General features: G+C 48.0%; 1 protein-coding gene across 1 annotated transcript; it reads right to left on the bottom strand.

Moving 5' to 3' along the window:
* Nucleotides 1–1,270: 1,270 nt before the first annotated feature.
* LOC142007665 (olfactory receptor 52P1-like) lies at nt 1,271–2,221 on the bottom strand. Its single transcript, XM_074984352.1, has one exon. The coding sequence runs from the start codon at nt 2,219–2,221 to the stop codon at nt 1,271–1,273; it is 951 nt and encodes a 316-aa protein (XP_074840453.1).
* Nucleotides 2,222–19,799: the final 17,578 nt, after the last annotated feature.

The following is a 19,799-nucleotide window of genomic DNA, read 5'->3' as shown; positions in this document are numbered from 1 at the left end:
CCAAGTTGCTCACAATGGTGTCTTGACAGAATCCTTCAGCATGTTCTCCAGGAATGTGACAAAGGTGCCTATTGTCACCTTTGCTGTTCTTGATCACAGTGGGCTGGATTATGAATGGGACAACAGATGCCATCAAAAAGGCATTCAGTGGACACTTTTCAAAAAGCTTGACGACATTGACTTTGCTGATGATGCCTCGCTCCTTTCCAACAAAAAGCATTCACAACACTAGACAAAACTGCCACAATGACTGTACTGAGCATTAGCAAGGGAAAAACCAAGACAATGAGTATCAGCCAGACCAATAACAACAGCATCACCCTGGGAGGGGATGACCTGGAAGATGGGGAGCAATTCTCCTACTTGGGAAGTATTGTGGGCAGAGATGAGGGGCAGATACCAATGCCAGGATAGGAAAAGCAATGCTGCATTCAAGCTCTCAATCCCATGTGGAAATCAGAAATAATATCTGTGAAGATGAAACTGCGGATCTTCAATGCACATGTGAAGAGCATGCTCTTGTATGGACGCGAGACCTGATGTTCTAAAAAGTCTTCAAACCACAAGCTAAAGACATTCATAAACAGTTGCCTGAGGTACATCCTTCATATCAAATGGCAAGACTTGGTCACAAATGAGGAGCTTTGGAACAGAATAGGAGAAGAACAAATTCAAGTTGAAATCAGGAGACGAAAGTGGGGATAGCTCGGCCATGCTCTCAGAAAGCCATCACCCAGCATAGTCTGTCAAGCGCTCAAATGGAACCCACAATGAAAATGCAAAAGAGGAAGACCTCAGACAATGTGGAGAAGATCTATTGAGATTAAAGGGCAACAACTGGTGTATTCCTGGAGTCATGTACAAGTTTCGTCCCAAGACAGAGTGGAGTGGAGGAGACATGTAGATGACCTGTGCTCCACGCAGAGTACAAAGGTTACATATCCATGGCTGATTTTGAAATGGCTGAAAAATTTACTGGATTCATTCCAGCTGCTTAGGAATGGTCATTTCTCTCTGTCCCTGCTGCATCAGCCACCCAGACGAAGGCCAAAGGACAAAATACAATTGTTCTCAGTTCAAAAAAGTATTTCTTCCTCAAGTTGGCTTACCTGGTTGCTACCTGAAGAGAGTTGTCTCTCTAAGGATTAACCATTTCCCTTCATTCATCCATGACAATGACCCCAGGAGGGAGTACCATGCACCAAAGATTCTCTGCTGAGGGGATCTGGCTGGCTGGCTTTTGGAGGAGGATGCCCCATTTGGGCCTAGGTTATGAGGTAACTGTGCCCCGCAGGATCACCCTGAAAACCTGCTCCCGGATCTCCCTTGTCCTCACCCCATACACAATGGGGTTGAGCATGGGTGGGAGCAGGAGGTAGAGGTTGGCCAGAATAATGTGGATATGGGGAGCCACATGGTGACCAAAGCGGTGGGTGAAGAAGGAGAAGAGGGCCGGCGTGTAGGAGATGAGGATGACACAGATGTGGGAGCTGCAGGTACCAAAGGCCTTGATCCGGGCCTCCCGGGACGAAAGGTGCAGCACGGCCCTGACAATCAGACAATAGGACAGGCCTATAAACAGCAGGTCCCCACCGATGACGAACAAAGCGGCACCGAGGCCGTAGACCTGATTAATTCTGGTGTCTCCACAGGCCAAGTTCACCACTGCCATGTGCTCACAGTATGTGTGTGGGATGACACTGCTCCGGCAGAAGGACAGCCTCTTGATCAAGAAGGGACAGGGACTCATGAGCAGCATCCCCCTGGCTATGGCTGCCATGCACAGCTTGGCCACAAGTGGGCTGGTGAAAATGGAGCTGTATCGTAAAGGCGCACAGATGGCCACATAGCGATCCAGGGCCATGGCTAACAGAACAGCTGACTCCATCATGGAAAGGGAGTGAATAAAGAACATCTGGGCCAGGCAGGCTCCGGCATTGATCTCCCTGGCCTGGAACCAGAAGATGCAGAGCAATTTTGGCAGGGTGCTGGTAGTGGCTCCTAGGTCAATGGCAGCCAGCATGCACAGGAAATAGCACATGGGTCGGTGCAGGGCGGGCTCTGTGGCAATGACTAGGAGAAGGGTGCAGTTCCCAATGATGATCACCACGTACATGGTGCACACGGGCACCGAGATCCAGAGGTGAGCTGCTTCCAGCCCCGGGATGCCCAGCAGCAGGAACGTGTCAGGGTTAGAAGGCGTCAGGTTGGCAGCCGACATGGTTGGCCCCTGGTGCCCCAGCTGTGCTCACCGGAGCTCATGTGGTCTGTGAGGAAGGGCACAATAAATCAGGGAAGGGAGACCAAGCCCAGGAAGAGTCCTGGTCTGTAAAACTGGCACAGCCCAGTGCTGCTCACTGCAACTTCTAGGGTTGGCATTGCCAGCTCTGGCAGAAGCAAGACCAGGGGCAGGTGACCTCACATGCGACAGCACAGGGTCTGCTTGTCGGTATGATCACAGGTTGAGTCAACCATAGTGAGGGTGATGCTGCAGGAGGCTAGTGATCGTATCTGACCAAAGCCTCTTTGCCAGGCAGGTCTTCTCCATGTGCCACTCTGCAGTGCCTTGCAAACGGTACTAGGTGACTGCCTATAGCACATTCCTGCCCCTCCCCTGGCATGGGGAGCTGAGTTAGGGCTGACATTGCCTGCACCAGGCTTCCCAGCTAACACCTCTTCAGCATCTGAGTTGTGAAGCTCTGGCACCTTATGCAGTTCAGCCAGGCACCAACGGGCCTAGGTTCAGACCCCCCACCCCCTCAGCTTCCTAGTCTCCTCGCAGGCTAACTCTGTGCTTTACTCAGTTACTGTCTGCTGGCTGATGCGGGCTCTCCCTTCCCCCACCCTCCCTTCTCCTCCTATCACTGCTGAACTTAGCCAGCCTGACACAAGCAGCTCTGTCTTCCCTGCTTCTCTCTAAGGAAGCAGCACCTGCCACTAACCAGAAGATGGGGCAGGGAACAGAAATAAATGGTAGCAGGTAACACAGACTCTATATCCAAACCCACATGTATGGCCCAGGCTCTGCAAAGCATAAGAATGGCCATACAGGGTTAGACCAAACATCCTTCAAGCCTGATATCCTGTCTTCCAACAGTGGCGAAAGCCAGTTGTCCAAGAAGGAATGAACAGAACAGGGAATTATCAAGGGATCCATCCCATTTTGCCCATTCTCAGCTTCTGTCAAACAGTCTAGGGATACCACCCTTTTCCCTCCTGGCTAATAACCACTTATGGGCCTAACCTCCATGTATCTGTCTAGTGCCTTTTTGAACCCTCTTATACTTATACCTTTCACAACATCCTTCGGTGAGGAGTTCCACAGGTTGGTGGTTGTATGAAGAACACTTCCCTACATTTCTTTTAAACTGTCTGCCTGTTAATTTCTGTCGGTGACCACCAGTTCTTGTGTTACAAGGAGTAAATAAACTTCCTTATTTATTTTCTCCACAAATGCCACGATTTTATAGAGCTCTATCTTATGCCCCCTTAGGTGTCTCTTTCCCAGGATGAAAACTGCAGAGTCTTTTTACAATCTCCTCATACAGAAGCTGTTCCAACCACAGCACATTCTCACTTCTCCAGTTGGTGACTGCATGGATATTCCTGTAGCATAGTGCATGGTGGGGGTTGGTTTTAAAGATGAATATGATGGTTCATCTCCTTTAGAACAGTGGTCAGCAAACTAGTCTTAGGTGAGCAGATGTACGGATACAGTTGGCAGTAGACATACTTAGTAAAGAGTCAAACAGGGAAGAGAGGGCACAGCCCCTCCACGTGGCCCTGGTGTGACTCTGCCTGAGAGGCCAAGTTCAAAAAGCACCTCGAAGGAGCTGAAGCTAAAAAGACCAAAAAAGCTAATTCAGTTCACCTCAATGAAGCACTGAGAGAAGCAGGATATGACCACAGTCTGGAACTGGTCATATAGAGTAAACCAATACAGGGAGAGGAATTATTTTGTGTGGTAATGCCTGCTGAGAATTTCATAAAATATTAGATTAGCCTTGGAAGAGACCTCAGGCAGTCATCCAGTCTAACTTCATTCTCAAAGCTGGACCAGCCCCCAGTAATCATCCCAGCCAGGTCTTTGTCAACCCTCCTACTTTGTCAGAAAGTTGAAGGCTTCTATCAAATCCCCCTCTTTCTTCTCTTCTCAGCCAACTCCCTCAGCACCCTTGGATACATTAGACACAAACCTAAGGATTTGTGGATGTCCAGCTTTACTAAATAGCCCTGATCCTGTTCTTTTACTTCTGAGGGCTTCTTACCTCCCCCACATACTGTGCTGCCCAGTTCAGCAATCTGGGAGCTGATCTTGTCTATGAAGATCAAGGCAAGAAACCTTTGAGTACATCAGTTTTTCCACATTATCTGTCACTGGGTTTCATCACCCATTCAGTAAGTGTCCTACACTTTGACATTCTTATTGATAACATACCTGTAGAAAGCCATCTTGTTGTCCATCGCATCCCATGCTAGCTGCTTCTCCAGTTGCCCTTTGTCCTTCCTGGTGCACCCCTTTCTGTTTGAGCAATGGACCATGAGCAGATTGTGGGGCATTGGATGACTCTATTCTTCTCTATATAGAACACGGCAGGGAAAGGATGAGATGTGAGAGACATTGGGAATAAGTATCACCCAGCGAATTAGAAGCCAGTCAGTTTTACTTCAGGACCTGGAAAGATACAGGAAGAAGCAATTAATCTGCAAACCCTTAAAAGAACGGAATGAGATAAAGAAAAACTGGCTTGGATTTGTCAGGAAGAAATTATCTCAAACCAAACTAATAGCTTCCTTCAAAAGACTAGCAAGCTCCCAGGAGAATGTGGAAGCAGTTGATATGGTATGTCTTAATTTCATCAGGCTGTCTATATTCGTGCCTTATAACTTCTCATAAACTAGCTAGAGAGATACCATGTAGATGGAGCTGTTATAGGGCAGATGCGTACCTGGCTGGAAAACCATTAACACAGTGTACTTGGTTCACAGTCAAGCTGGAAGTGCATGAGTGGGGTCCCACAAGGATAAGTTGTGGGTTTGGTTCCATTCACTATCTTCATCAATGATTTCAATTAGGACACACTGTACACAAAGTTTGTGGATGATGCCAGATTGGGAGGGATTCAAATTGATTTGGAGTATGGGAATAAAATTTAAAATGATCTGGACGAACTGGAGAAATGGTCTGAGGTAAATAGGATGACATTCAATAAAGACAAAGGCAAAGTCCTCCACTTAGGAAGGAACAATCAGTTGCCCAAATACAAAATGGGAAGTGGCAGCCTTGGAAAGAGCACTGCAAAAAGGGAGCTGAGCTCAGAGTGGTCCACATGCTACGTAGGAGTCCACAATGTACTACTAGGGCAATTAAAAGTGACCATCTTTCTGGGATGCACTAGCAGGGTGCTGTAAGCAAAAGGCAAGAAATAATTCTTCTCTGCTCCATACAGATATTGGCTCACAGAAACTGGGAAATAAAAAGTCGAGAGAAGAGTAACAAAAATGATTAAGGGCTAGAAAACAAGGACTATGAAGGAAGATTAAAAAAAAATTAAGTCTTTTCAGTCTGGTGAAGAAAAAGGTGAGAGGAAACTTGGTAACAGTTTCAAGTACATAAATAGTTGTTATAAGGAGGAGGGAGAAAAAATGTTTTTGTTAACATCTGAGGATGGAACCAGGAGCAATGGGCTTAAATTACAACAAGGAAAATTTAGGTGCAGCATTAAGAGAAATGTCCTGTCGGGCTGGTTAAACTCTGGAAAAAACAGATTGTAGAAACTCTATAATTAGAAATTATTTAGAGCATGGCTGGACAAACACCTGTCAGAGATGGTCTAGATGATGCTTGGTCCTGCCAAGAGTGCCTGGCATTAGGCTAGAAGAACTCTCAAGGTCCCTGCCAGTCCGGTGATTCTACGTGCTCTGCACATCAAGGGCTCGGAGCTTAAGACTGGAAGATAACATCCTGGGGTGCAGGTACTGTCCTTCTTGGTTGGAGCAGCTCTGGTGGGTCTGTCAGCTGACATGTCTCACAGGTGTGCCAACAATGGGGTCTCCTTTACAGAGTTCAGTCCAGAAAGAGCCTGGAGTGGGGTATGCTGGATACATATGGGCACCTGGAAAGAGGCTGCCAGGGAAATGCAGATTAACTCCCTGTTCTCAGCTCCCAGTCCCCTGCCTGAATTTGGTACCAGGAAAGAGGAGGACCCATCCCCACTACCGAGATAGTTCCTCCTCCTCCCCATATCTGCCCCCAACACACACTGTTGTGTGGAGCATGGAGGCTTATTCCCAGGGTGTTGGCCTGGGTGGACTTTCTGTCCACATTAGTCATCTGAATTTTGATGGCTATATCCATGTCACCCACAGACTGTATCAAGGAGTCACCCGACAAAGGAGGAGGATGAGGCAGGCCTGGCGCATGGTCACATCTCCATTTGCACAATTGTCAGAGCTGGGGCTGAGCGATACGCTTGGCTCATCTCGATAAACAGAGAGGCATCTCTCAGGAGCTGTCAGGCTGGTCCATATAACTGACCTCCTGTCCCCTGCAGCAGCACCACAAAAACCTAACCCCAGCCAGACCTGCCTGGATCCCACTGATGTGGATAACATAAGAACAGCCACTTTGGGTCAGACCAATGGGCCATTTAGCCCAATGTCCTGTCTTCCCACAATTCTCAATGTAAGGTGCCCCAGAAGGAACAAACACAAAAGGATACATCACTTGTTGCCCATTCCGAGCTTCTGACAAGCAGAGGCTAGGGCCATCATTCCTATCCATCCTGGCTAATAGCCATTGGGAGACTTATCCTCCATGAATTTATTTAACTTGTTTTTTAAATGGATCTTACCTAGAGGCAAATGCTATGGAGGGGGGATGGAGAGTTACTTACAGAGCACAAGGCAGGTGCCTCAGAGGAAAAGGCTGAAACCAGGGAAGAGGAAATTTAGGCAGAAATTCAGGAAAATGTCCAGTCAATGGGATTGAACAAGCTCCAGGGTTATCTCCCAGGAAAGGAATCCACCGAGCACAGGGCTGTTTACACTCAGCTGGTCAATGAACTAACATACAGCACAGGGACCAGTCCTGCACCTGTCATGGGAGCGGGAAATTAATGGATATATTCTGTCTTTTTCACAAATGGGAAGTTCCCCTCCAAAGCCTGGTTCCCTGGCTGCACAATGCCACAGAGACACTAGATATCTGCAGCTTTAGTGAATGAAATACTAGCTGCGTAAGCAAGTACACAGAACTCACCAGGCTCTGAGACAGCAGTGGGGACAGAACATGCTCGTTGGACATCTCATAGATGAAAACCTCTGTGCAAATCTTCTGTCTGTGGAGCGTGGGTAGCAAAGGCATTTATAACTGCTGTGGGAAATCCCTATGGAACATCTTCACAAGCTGAGGTCTCACCAGTGATCATCCCTTCCTCTCGAGATCACATATCCTGTGGGGCACACACAGCCGCACCACAGAACTAGCACAAATTTGCAAAGGGAGAGAAATCCAATGCTTGGATGCTAATGCTCAACACATTCAGGGCTGAGTAAGGTGGAATATTTTTAAGACTGGGGAGCATTAAACATCAGGAGAACTTACCTCTGCCAGTCAAAGTCTTGAGAAACATGCTTGATAGTGACAGAAGGGAAGCTCAAGTCTGTGTGATTTGCCATGGAAGCCATGACTACTTGGAGTATTGATTCCCCTTCTGGTGTTCACAACTTTATTAGGTTGTTAGTAAACTGGAGAAGATTCAAGGAGATGCTAGAATTTTACTCACTGGAAAAGCTGCTCTAGAGTGAGAGACTCCAGAAGCACAATCTTTTTTAGTTTAATAAAGAGAAAAATCAGGGGTTGTTTGATCACAGTCTGTAGGTACCCACAGTCCGAGAAAGAACATGTATGGACTCACACATCCCATCTTGCCACTCCAGGCAAGGAAAACCCAGCGGTCTCTTGGCCACATACGAAACACCGTGCTATAACAATTCTGAAGGGGAAAGGAAGATCTTACTACAAGAAATTAACACAGTGAAAGATGCTTATTATCTGTTCCTTATTGAACTTCAAAGAAGTAGCTGTGTTAGTCTGTATCTTCGAGAACAGCAAGAAGTCCTGTGGTACCTTATAAACTAACCGATATTTTGGAGCATAAGCTTTCATGGGCAAAGACCCGCTTCGTCAGATGCTCCCCGCCCCACTCATGCATCTGATGAAGTGGGTCTTTGCCCACGAAAGCTTATGCTCCAAAATATCGGTTAGTCTATAAGGTGCCACAGGACTTCTTGTTGTTAATGATCTTCCTCACACATATTGGTGGTACTGCCCTCTACTGTTGGAAATTGGAATGACTGTGCTGTACGCAGAAGACACTGTATGGTTCAAAATGAATAAGGGTAGTGATTCTCCACTATTTATTATGAGTTAGGCAACCTCCCCTCCTCCACAGTAAAACACCCAAAAGATTCTCATCCATCAAGACAAACAGGCAAAGGTTTATCTAACCTTACAGGAAGGATGACTGTCAAAACATCTAACTTATGTTGATCTCTGGTCCCCACTTGTCTACGAAGCAGGTCTTAACACATCAGCCCTGATTTACAGTAGGACGCCCTTTTGTGTAGATTGAGTCCTCATGTCTGCCTTTTACACCTTTTTCTGTCACTGCTTTTTGTTACAAGAGATTGTGATGTTTTAAGAATGTTCACGTTTAAGAACAATCACAACTAGGATGAGCCTTTAGGCCCTCGTATGAAGACAGAGCCAGCACCTAATTCATTGTTGAGGGCCCCAAGGCTGGCACAGGTGAGAGGGAGGGCCCAGCAGTCCTTACTCTCATAAACTTTTCACAGTGAAGGAATTTTGGCGGGGCTGATGCCCTGTGCCTGCCCTCCTTAGGCGCCACGTCTGGCTGAACATCAGGTCAGAGCTGCTGCTGGCAAAGCTCTCTCCTACTGGCAGACAAAGCCAGTCCTGTGGGTCAAACAGTCGAGTAGCTCAGTGTCACGTTGGGTCTGTAAATTAGATGGTGTCATGTTAAACACACAGGTCTGTCAGCATGACTTTAATCCCAGGCAAACAATGGCTGATAAGGGGCTTGAGTCCTGTAACTAATGCTACTCAACATGGACTTACAAAAAGGCACTTGTCAAACTAGACCTTTTTAAAGAGATTAACCACGGGGTCAATAACGTTATTATTAACAAAATAATTTGTTAGGTGATGAGCTTTCATAGGGCAAACCCATTTCCTCAGATCCGGAGACAGAACATTTCCAGGACAGCACTGACAGTTTTATAATAAAGAAATAAACAAAAAATTAAATAAAATCTAACAAATCAGATTTCAGATTTTTTGGATTTCACTATTATAAAACCGTCAGTGCTGTCCTGGAAATGTTAGATCTCCAGATCTGAGGGAGTGGGACTGTCCCACAAAAGCTCATCACCTCATAAATGATTTTGTTAGTCTTTAAAGCGCTACACGACAGATGGTTATTTTGTTAGAATACAGACTAACTTCTCTATTACTATGCAATGTTAATATTGTTAATGTAATTCATATGGAGTTTGACTTGGGGCTACATCACATGTTTATTGAAAGGAGGGGGAGGCAGGCAGTGTGAATCAGCATGATGGGACAATAAATAAGAGATAAGCTCATCTTAAGGAAACATTAAGAAGCTTGAGGAAAAGCAAGCACTCTCCAACAGATGCAAAATTGACTAATACCAATGCAAAAAAAAAAACTGCTACAAGAAGGTGGCTGCTCTGCCACAGACTCTGATTTCACTGCCACTTTCACTGGGAACTCAGCCTGGGCTGAAAGAACTTGGTCCCAATCCATCGTTGTATTGCATTAGCTTGGCCAACTCATTGAAAGCGAGCGACAGGCTGGTAACTATAACACTAACTGACAATCTCTCTCTCTGTGAGGATATGCTAACTGCTTTTCTATTATATTCCCAATAAATGCGATATATTACATTTTCCACTGAGAAAGATTCTATGTGCTTTTTATAGGCATAACAGTCCTCCGTGTCTTAGTAGTTGTCCAGGTCACACCTAGTCCTCAGCAACTACCTTCTCCCACCACCTTGTTAAACAGGCATCACACAGGGAAACTGAGGCACACACACTCAATGTAACCAATGTGCTTAAATGACTGCAAGGGAAATTTAGGTTCAATGTTATGAGAAACTTCTTGCCAGGCTGGTTAAGCACTCTAACAAATAGGTTGTGGAATCTCTATCCCTGGGAATTTTTTAGAGCAGGATGGACAAACATGTGTCAGGAATGGTCTAGATGTTGCTTGGTCTTGCTAAGAGTGTCGAGGATTGGACTAGAAGACCTCTCAAGGTTCCCGCCAGTCCTGTGATTCTATGTGCTGCATGCATCAAGGCCTCAGAGTTTAATATCTGAGGGTAACACCCTAGGGTGCAGCAGCTCTGGTGGGGCTTTCGGCTGAGAACTCTCACAGCTGCACCAACAAAGGGGTCTCCTTTACAGAGTGCAGTCCAGAAAGGGCCTGGAGGTGGGTATGCTGTATACACATGGGCACCTGGGAAGAGGCTACCCTGGTAATGCAGATCAACCGCCTGTTCTCAGTTGTCCCTCCCCTCCCTGTATTTGGTGCCAGGAAAGATGAAACACACTGCCTCAACATGCAAGTCCCCCGACCTTCCCCCCTGCCTCTGCCCCCGACACAAGCTGTTGTGCAGAGCAGTGGAGGCTAATTCCCAGGGTGTTGTCCTGGTTGGACTTTCTGTCCACATTAATCAACTGAATTCTGATGACTAGATCCAGACACTCGGATGGTGGGGAGGACAACTCTGGCGAGTTCTCATTTTTAATCACGCTACTTGTGGGCTAACGCAATTGGGTGTGATCTAGGGTGGCCACTGTACCTACACAGCCCAGGGCTCCCATAAAATCTTGTTTATGTCTCTGGGATGGAGCACTGATCCTTCTTGCACTCCTCCGTAAAGCTCTCAGATTGGTACTCTAATTATTCTCATGAGGTTTCTGGGTAGGCCTGCCTCATTCTACCCTCCTCAGTGGGACACCTTTCCCAACTAAGCCATCGATAAGTAATCTGGACCCATGGCAACACAGAGCAGTGCAGCAGAACAACTTTCCTTGTGCCCACATTTAGTCAGTGTCTGTTCCTTATCCATGTTTGTTAGTCTAAGGTGACTAATATCTCTTCTTGAAGCCTAGAGAAAACAGGGAAAGAAGCATTACACTACTATATGATAGCACAAGCTTCTCCGCCATGCCTGGTTTGCCCCCACTACTCTCCCTGGACTGCTGGGGAAAGGGAAATTTTCATTGTCCTAGCCAAGGGTACAAGGTTGGGGGAACCGCATTGCAACCAGCCTCAAGGAGGAAAGCACAAGCTGTTGTGCCCTGCCGGGACCACCCACCTTGCTTCCCCAAGCTGCTGGGGGAAGGGAAATTTTCACTGTTCCAGCCAAAGAAGTTGTGGGAGGGAGACCATGCAGTGATTAAGAAAGCCAGGCGCACTCTGTGATCATCAAGGCCACAGCCCCCAGCCCCACACCCTGACCAGCTAGAAGCGTACAACTTTGCTGAAACTGCTTTTGCAATCACAGGTTTGAAAGCGTGATCTCAGCCTGTGCCTTATCCTGGCTGGAAGCAAACCAAGTCAAGCAGGTCCCTTAAGATCCCTGTATGCTTAAAAGCTAAAATTTATCCTTGCACAGAATACAGTCCCATTGTCTTTCACAGAGTTTTCATTTGTGAGATTTCTTTGTGTGTTAAACTTATCTACAATAAATGTGTCTCTTTAATCTCAGACCTTCACTTACATTTTGTTGTAGTGTGTTCATCTGTGGGCTCTTTGGCCACCACTTGCCCCCCACCCCCTCGGTAGCTGTTAAACCAGCACAGATCCACAGGAGAAAATGAATGCAGGAAGTTATGTTCATGGTGCACATAGAAGCCACCTGGGTGGAGAGGGCACTGTTAAATTCATGGAGGAGATCCACGCTGGAGGTGAGGCAAGCTGATCAGGGAGAAAGGAGAATGGATCAAGAGGTGAGGAAAGAACACGGAGAGCATGAACTGGAGACACAGAAGGAGATGTTGCAACTGATGAAGCAGCAAACAGAGCTCCTGCAGTGCCTGGTACAAGAGCAAAAAGCCCCCTTGTAGCCCATGATGAACCACATGCTTTCTTCACCATGTTCCCTAGCCTCCCCGACCTTTGAACCTCGGAATGCGAGGGAAGGGAGAGAATCAAGTGCAGCTTTATATTCCACTGCCAGAGATGCTTCTGAGAGCAGAAGATTGACATTCCCCCACCTGTGATGGCAAAATGCCCTGGCTTAACCACCCCCTAAGTTCTGCCATGAACTCCTTTAGTGTCTCCTGAATAAAAATGGTTAAGTTAAGAAAACAGCGTCTTTATCGCTTGTGTTGCATGGGCATTGGGATGATTCACAGGCTTTACAGTCAAGAAGCTGCTTTTCAAAGCCTCCCTGATTAGCAGAGCACCTTGTTGTGTTCTCCATATTGCCCTGGTGTCTGGCTACTCATAATTATTGGCCAAATGTTCTGGCTGTGCACGAATTTTCCAACTTTGCATGAAATTTTCCCCTTGCTCTCACATAAATTATGGAGCACACAGCTGGCTGCCACCACAAGGAGAATGTTGCCTTTGCTGAGGTCTAACCGAGTCAGCAGGCTCCTGTACCTGGCTTTGAAATGGCCATGTACACATTCTACTACCATTCTGCACATGCTCAGCCTGTAGTTGATTTGCTCATTACTGAAGTCCAGGCTCTGTCTAGAAAGCATCTAGTGCAGCCAGGATCCCCCCATTTCTCTTTCCAAGCGTCTCACATTCACACGTGTCTGCTTCCTCCTCGGAGTCTTCATAGCTCTCATGGCCACTTAAACTCTGCTCACACCACTGCACCATGTTTGAGGTGCTCACAATACTTTCCACAACAGTTTTAAGCTGTATGGGTTCCATCCTAGCCTTGCAATGGCATCTTCATGGACATGAAAAAAAGGTGCAAAAACACCTTTTGCCATTGTTTTCTAACGGGAGTGAGAGGAGTGGAGTGCACTATGAGATGCTGACACAAACCCACAACTACCCATAATGCAACAGGAGAGCAGGAACTGTGGGTTAGTACATTGCTAGTACAGTTAAAGCTGGTAACGTTAATGAAGACAAACTCCATTGACTTTATGTACTAGTGTGGCCATGCACCCTTTGGAAAATCAAGTGCTACCTTAACAAATTTGACCTCATTTTGTAGTGCAGACATACCCGAGGGAAGAAGACATCACTCTGAAGATCTGTCCTGCCCTGGAGGTTCCTGAAATCCAATGCCTTGTGTTCCTGTATCCTGATATCCTGGCTGCCACCTGTAGCATCCTATTGTTGGTGGACCTGTCTTATCCTTGTCTGAATCCCCTTTGTAAGGTTTGAGTTCTGGAATTCATCCCCATTTGTACCAGCTGTGCTTACAACCAAGCAGTTGCTGCTTATATTTGCAGGGAGACCTAGTTTGCTGTGCTATCCCTAATAAATGTCTGTTATTTTCCACCTTTACCTGCCTGAATAATTTCAGACTATAAATAGATGCAGAGGGAGGGATACTGATCTAACAGGAGCCCTATCCAGTGGGTTCACAACAAATCCTCTTTGTCCAGCCTTCCAGCCCTTCTGTCAGACAACGTCTCCCTGCTCTGGGCACTCTTCCTATGGCTCCACCTTGCTCCTCCCAGCTGCTCATCATGTTCATATTCCATGTTACTTGTGGCATGTTGGGTGTCCACCGGTAAAGATCGACGGTGCCAGGCCCGGTGAATTGTGCACAAAGCACTATAATAGCACCTGGTAGAGTCTACGAGGATATAAAGAATGCATGCCTGGATCAAGAGGCACAGCTCAGTCTGTGCCAGGTAGCATGACACTGCTAGATCCACACGTTACCTTGTGCATGATGTCTTGATGAAAACAGGCCCCGCCTCTTAATCACAGATCTACATTAGCAAAGTCTTGACCATTGTGACTTAGGCCTCATAGGCGGCTTGTGATACATAGGCTTAGAGGAGCTTCTTGTTGTACATTTAACTTTAAACATCACAATGAGTTTCTGACAAATGCCACTGATGCCAGACTCCTGGGAGAAGACGGACTTTTCCATGCCATTGGGTTTGGACCAATGCAGTGTGATTTGGCTTCCGGAGGGTGGCAGTGAGTTTAGGAGGCTAAGGGCCTGGAAATTACAACTGCCTGGGCCCTATTCAGTAGTAATCTGCTGGATCAATTCAAAATGTTTTTTGGTCATGAGCCTTGTGGCAGCATGGCCTCACAAAAAGCAGAGGCCAGTGCACCACACACAGAAAGAAAACCGGTGTCACCTTCTTGGCTTAACAATCTGTGAGATCCCATTTGCCCTGACAATCTGGACCTCTGTTTTCAGCAAATCTGTTCTTTCCTATTTTGTTTCAGGAAGAAGCGTTCTTTCAAAGATGGGGTTTATTTTTGAAAGAGCCCCATCCACAGTGCTTTTTTGATTTTGAAAGAATCTCTTCTGAAAACAGGTCATGCAACTGAAGCATGGAACATGTACATTGCATTTTTGATTTCCTTCATTTGCATTCTTCTTTTGAAAAAGGAGTGCAAATGTAGACACAGCCGAGGAGAATAAGCTGGTTACGTAGAAACTACAAATGCATTGGATATTGTTTAGACAAATATTTGTTTTCAATATCATTTGCTGATCTCTTAATGTGTCCTTCTAGATGTCTCAGTAACTTTCCTTCCTGTAGCCATGTGTTTTTTGCGTCTGGCTTGGTCATGTTTTCCAAACCCGCAATGACATTCCACTGTTATGAAGTACAGCCATAACATCTACACTGGGTATTCCTTTTCCCAGAGAGTTCGAAAGAAGAATGGGTCACACATTATCCAGATTCTTCTCCACACACTGCCTTCACTGGCCACTCCAGATGGGAGCTGGCCTCATTAAAGATGACTTGGGGCCCCTGTTTCTGATGTTTCCATTGTTCTTGCCTTGTCTCAGAATGCCATGTAAGGTGGAGATCTTGTTTTACGCTCCTTCAGCTCATCACAAAATAGCGCTCTTGTGGCAGCGTGGTCACACATAATGCAGAAGCCAGTACACCACACGCAGAAAGAAAACTATTGCCAACCTCTTGGCTGAGCAGTATGCAAGATTGCGTTTGCTCTGATAATCTGGGCCTCTGTTCTCAGCAAATCATTTCTTCCCTCTCACAGGAGGCTTTTGGGCTGAAGCTCTCCAGGGTCTCTTATCAGCTCTTCCCACCCCCTTTGGAGCCAAGGGTACTGCCTGGAAGGCCTGAACAGCAGGAAAGTCCTCAGGGAGAAGCATATGCAGGAGAAGCATAAAGGTTCCTGCCCAGCCTGCTGAGTGTCAGACAGATGAGATTCACAGGCTGCTTCTCAGGGCTCTGCCTTCCTGTCGCAGCACAGAGCTTTCCTCCCTCTGCTGAGCAGGAGCTGGGTGAGTTTCTTTTTTCATTGAATTGATGCAAAGCGCTAACGAAGCATTCTTGAGCTGAAGGAAAAATCATCTGGCCCAGAATTCCCCTACGTGGACCTTTGAACTGTTTTATATTGTCAGAAACACTGAGGGAATAAGCTGCTTAAACAGAAACTACCAATATATGGGAAAATGTTTAGACAAGTATTTGTTTTTAATGTAAATCCAGGACTCTTACTCTGTCCTTCCAGAAGTCTGAGTAAATTCCTTCTCTTGGGGCTGTGTGGGTTTTCCTTTGGCTTCATGGTGTTTTCCAAACAGGCAATTTCACTGAACTGTTATGAAGGGCAGCTGCAGCCTGCGCACTGGGTATTTCTTTTACCAGAGGCTTCTAAAGAAGAATGGGTCATAGGTTAGCCAGATTTTGCTCTCACATGTGGCCTTCACTGGGTCACTCCACATTGACACTGGCCTCCCTGAAAGCAGAATAAGGGCCCCTGTTTTCTGACGTCTCCATCATTCGTGCCTGGTCTCAGAATGCCACCTAAGATGGGATCTCCCTTTAGACTCTTTCAGCACATCACAAAATAATGCTGTTTGTGGTGGGAACCTAAAGTTCAACTCCGCAACAGGACCTACAATTCAGAGCCTAAGGACAAACTCTATCCATGAATTTCATCACATGGAATTTAATGGCAAATCTCGCAATACCCCACAGGAGCTAACTCTAAATCCGCATGTAGGGACTTAACTTAACAGCCTGATTTACATCAGCCATGAGCTTATAGTAACTTCAACTGGAGTCGTCCCATCCCTTCTAAGCAGGAGCGAACTTGTTTGGATCAAAGATGAACTGGTAGGATTGTTGCAGAAATCTTACACTCACACAGGCTGTCTTTGTGCTCCTGCATCCCTGCCTGTGGAGAGGAACCCAAGAGAAGCTAAAAGAAACAGAGGGCTTTGGTTGAGAGAAAATTATGCCTGGCTGGAATTCTCACTGGGTCTGCTGGGGGAGTAGCGTGTGCATGAAGGGATGGGGGGAGGATGACACAAACCGCAGTGGCAGAGAGTCCTGAAACCTAGTGCAATAGGGAATGGACAACCTGCCTAGTGTGCCAGCCGCAGAGGTGCAGGAGGCACCTCCAAATGAAAGGCAACATCTACGACACTCTGACGCCTTCCACCTATTTGGATGATCCTTCTGACTCCGGAGAATCCCACCAGAGCTTGTGCCACGGTCAGCTATTGCCAACACAGAAAAGCCTCGCCCAGGGGGTCTGTCTGGGTATCTCACAGGCTGGAGATGACAAAGTGTTTTGTGTTTCAAGGAAGAGTTCCTCCTGCGGCTGCTTTCAGTTTCTTTGTCCTCTCCCTCCTGCAGGTATGTCCCTCTCTCTTTCCTCGCATTGGCTGAGTTGGGCTTGCGGGTTCCTTTGCGCTCAGAAAGGCATTGGAGGCTGATCTCCCTGCTGAAGACAACGCTGACTTCACCCCAGTCTGTGGGGATAATTCTGCGAGCTATCGCTGAGGAGTCCGGCAGAGGGGCGAAGGCTGTTACTGTGTGGCTGGTAGGTACGTAATGCAAGGAGGACACACACCTGGAGAGCTGGGGGGTTCTGGGTGAAGGCAGGGGGTGCACGGCACAAGCAGGGAGTGCTGGGTGTTGTGGGAGAAGGCAGGGTGTGCACGGCACAAGCAGGGAGCGCTGGGTGTTGTGGGAGAAGGCAGGGGGTGCAGGGCACAAGGAGGGAGCGCTGGGTGTTGTGGGAGAAGGCAGGGGGTGCAGGGCACAAACAGGGAGTGCTGGGTGTTGTGGGAGAAGGCAGGGGGTGTAAGGCACAAGCAGGGAGCGCTGGGTGTTGTGGGAGAAGGCAGGGGGTGCACGGCACAAGTAGGGAGTGCTGGGTGTTGTGGGAGAAGGCAGGGGGTGCAGGGCACACGCAGGGAGCGCTGGTTGTTGTGGGAGAAGGCAGGGGGTGCACGGCACAAGCAGGGAGTGCTGGGTGTTGTGGGAGAAGGCAGGGGGTGCAGGGCACACGCAGGGAGCGCTGGTTGTTGTGGGAGAAGGCAGGGGGTGCAGGGCACAAGCAGGGAGTGCTGGGTGTTGTGGGAGAAGAGCATGAGAACATAAGAACATAAGAACGGCCATACTGGGTCAGACCAAAGGTCCATCGAGCCCAGCATCCCATCTGCCGACGGTGGCCAATGCCAGGTGCCCCAGAGAAGAAGAACAGAAGACATTGATCAAGTGATTTATCTCCTGCCATCCATCTCCTGCCCTTGTTATGAAGGCTAGGGCACCATACTTTATCCCTGGCTAATAGCCATTTATGGACCTAACCTGCAAAAATTTATCAAGCTCTTTTTTAAACCCTAATAGAGTCCTGGCCTTCACAGCCTCCTCGGGCAAGGAGTTCCACAGGTTGACTGTGCGCTGTGTGAAGAAAAATTTCCTTTTATTAGTTTTCAACCTACTACCCATCAATTTCATTTGGTGTCCCCTAGTTCTTGTATTATGGGAAAAGGTAAATAATTTTTCTATATTCACTTTTTCCACACCAATCATGATTTTATATACCTCTATCATATTGCCCCTCAATCACCTCTTTTCCAAACTGAAAAGTCCCAGTCTCTCTAGCTTCTCCCCATATGGAACCCGTTCCAAGCCCCTAATCATCTTAGTCGCCCTTTTCTGAACCTTTTCTAATGCCAATATATCTTTTTTGAGGTGAGGAGACCACATCTGCACGCAGTACTCAAGATGTGGGCGTACCATAGTTTTATATAGGGGAAGTACGATATCTTTTCTCTTATTATCGATCCGTTTTTTAATAATTCCTAACATCCTCTTTGCTTTACTAATTGCCGCTGCACACTGCATGGATGTCTTCAGAGAACTATCCACTATAACTCCAAGATCCCTTTCCTGATCTGTCGTAGCTAAATTTGACCCCATCATGTAGTACGTGTAATTTGGGTTATTTTTTCCAACATGCTTTACCTTACACTTACCCACATTAAATTTCATTTGCCATTTTGCTGCCCAATCACTCAGTTTGCTGAGATCTTTTTGTAGTTCTTCACAATCTGTTTTGGTTTTGACTGTCCTGAACAACTTGGTGCAGGGGGTGCAGGGCACAAGCAGGGAGCGCTGGGTGTTGTGGGAGAAGGCAGGGGGTGCACGGCACAAGCAGGGAGCGCTGGGTGTTGTGGGAGAAGGCAGGAGGTGCAGGGCACAAGCAGGGAGCGCTGGGTGTTGTGGGAGAAGGCAGGGGGTGTACGGCAGAAGCAGGGAGCGCTGGGTGTTGTGGGAGAAGGCAGCGGGTGTACGGCAGAAGCAGGGAGCGCTGGGTGTTGTGGGAGAAGGCAGCGGGTGTACGGCAGAAGCAGGGAGCGCTGGGTGTTGTGGGAGAAGGCAGGGGGTGTACGGCAGAAGCAGGGAGCGCTGGGTGTTGTGGGAGAAGGCAGGGGGTGTACGGCAGAAGCAGGGAGCGCTGGGTGTTGTGGGAGAAGGCAGCGGGTGTACGGCAGAAGCAGGGAGCGCTGGGTGTTGTGGGAGAAGGCAGCGGGTGTACGGCAGAAGCAGGGAGCGCTGGGTGTTGTGGGAGAAGGCAGCGGGTGTACGGCAGAAGCAGGGAGCGCTGGGTGTTGTGGGAGAAGGCAGCGGGTGTACGGCAGAAGCAGGGAGCGCTGGGTGTTGTGGGAGAAGGCAGCGGGTGTACGGCAGAAGCAGGGAGCTCTGGGTGTTGTGGGAGAAGGCAGCGGGTGTACGTCAGAAGCAGGGAGCGCTGGGTGTTGTGGGAGAAGGCAGCGGGTGTACGGCAGAAGCAGGGAGCGCTGGGTGTTGTGGGAGAAGGCAGCGGGTGTACGGCAGAAGCAGGGAGTGCTGGGTGTTGTGGGAGAAGGCAGCGGGTGTACGGCAGAAGCAGGGAGCGCTGGGTGTTGTGGGAGAAGGCAGCGGGTGTACGGCAGAAGCAGGGAGCTCTGGGTGTTGTGGGAGAAGGCAGCGGGTGTACGTCAGAAGCAGGGAGCGCTGGGTGTTGTGGGAGAAGGCAGCGGGTGTACGGCAGAAGCAGGGAGCTCTGGGTGTTGTGGGAGAAGGCAGCGGGTGTACGGCAGAAGCAGGGAGCGCTGGGTGTTGTGGGAGAAGGCAGCGGGTGTACGGCAGAAGCAGGGAGCGCTGGGTGTTGTGGGAGAAGGCAGCGGGTGTACGGCAGAAGCAGGGAGCGCTGGGTGTTGTGGGAGAAGGCAGCGGGTGTACGGCAGAAGCAGGGAGCTCTGGGT

The sequence above is a fragment of the Carettochelys insculpta genome, chromosome 1 (genome assembly GCF_033958435.1).
Source record: "Carettochelys insculpta isolate YL-2023 chromosome 1, ASM3395843v1, whole genome shotgun sequence".
Lineage (NCBI taxonomy): Eukaryota > Metazoa > Chordata > Testudines > Carettochelyidae > Carettochelys > Carettochelys insculpta.
The sequence above is the reverse complement of the archived record's forward strand: the minus strand, read 5'-3'. Positions and strand labels throughout refer to the sequence as shown.

Excerpts from the sequence above, each read along its gene's own strand:
- LOC142007665 (XM_074984352.1), bottom strand. The coding sequence starts at position 2,221 with ATGTCGGCTGCCAACCTGACGCCTTCTAACCCTGACACGTTCCTGCTG.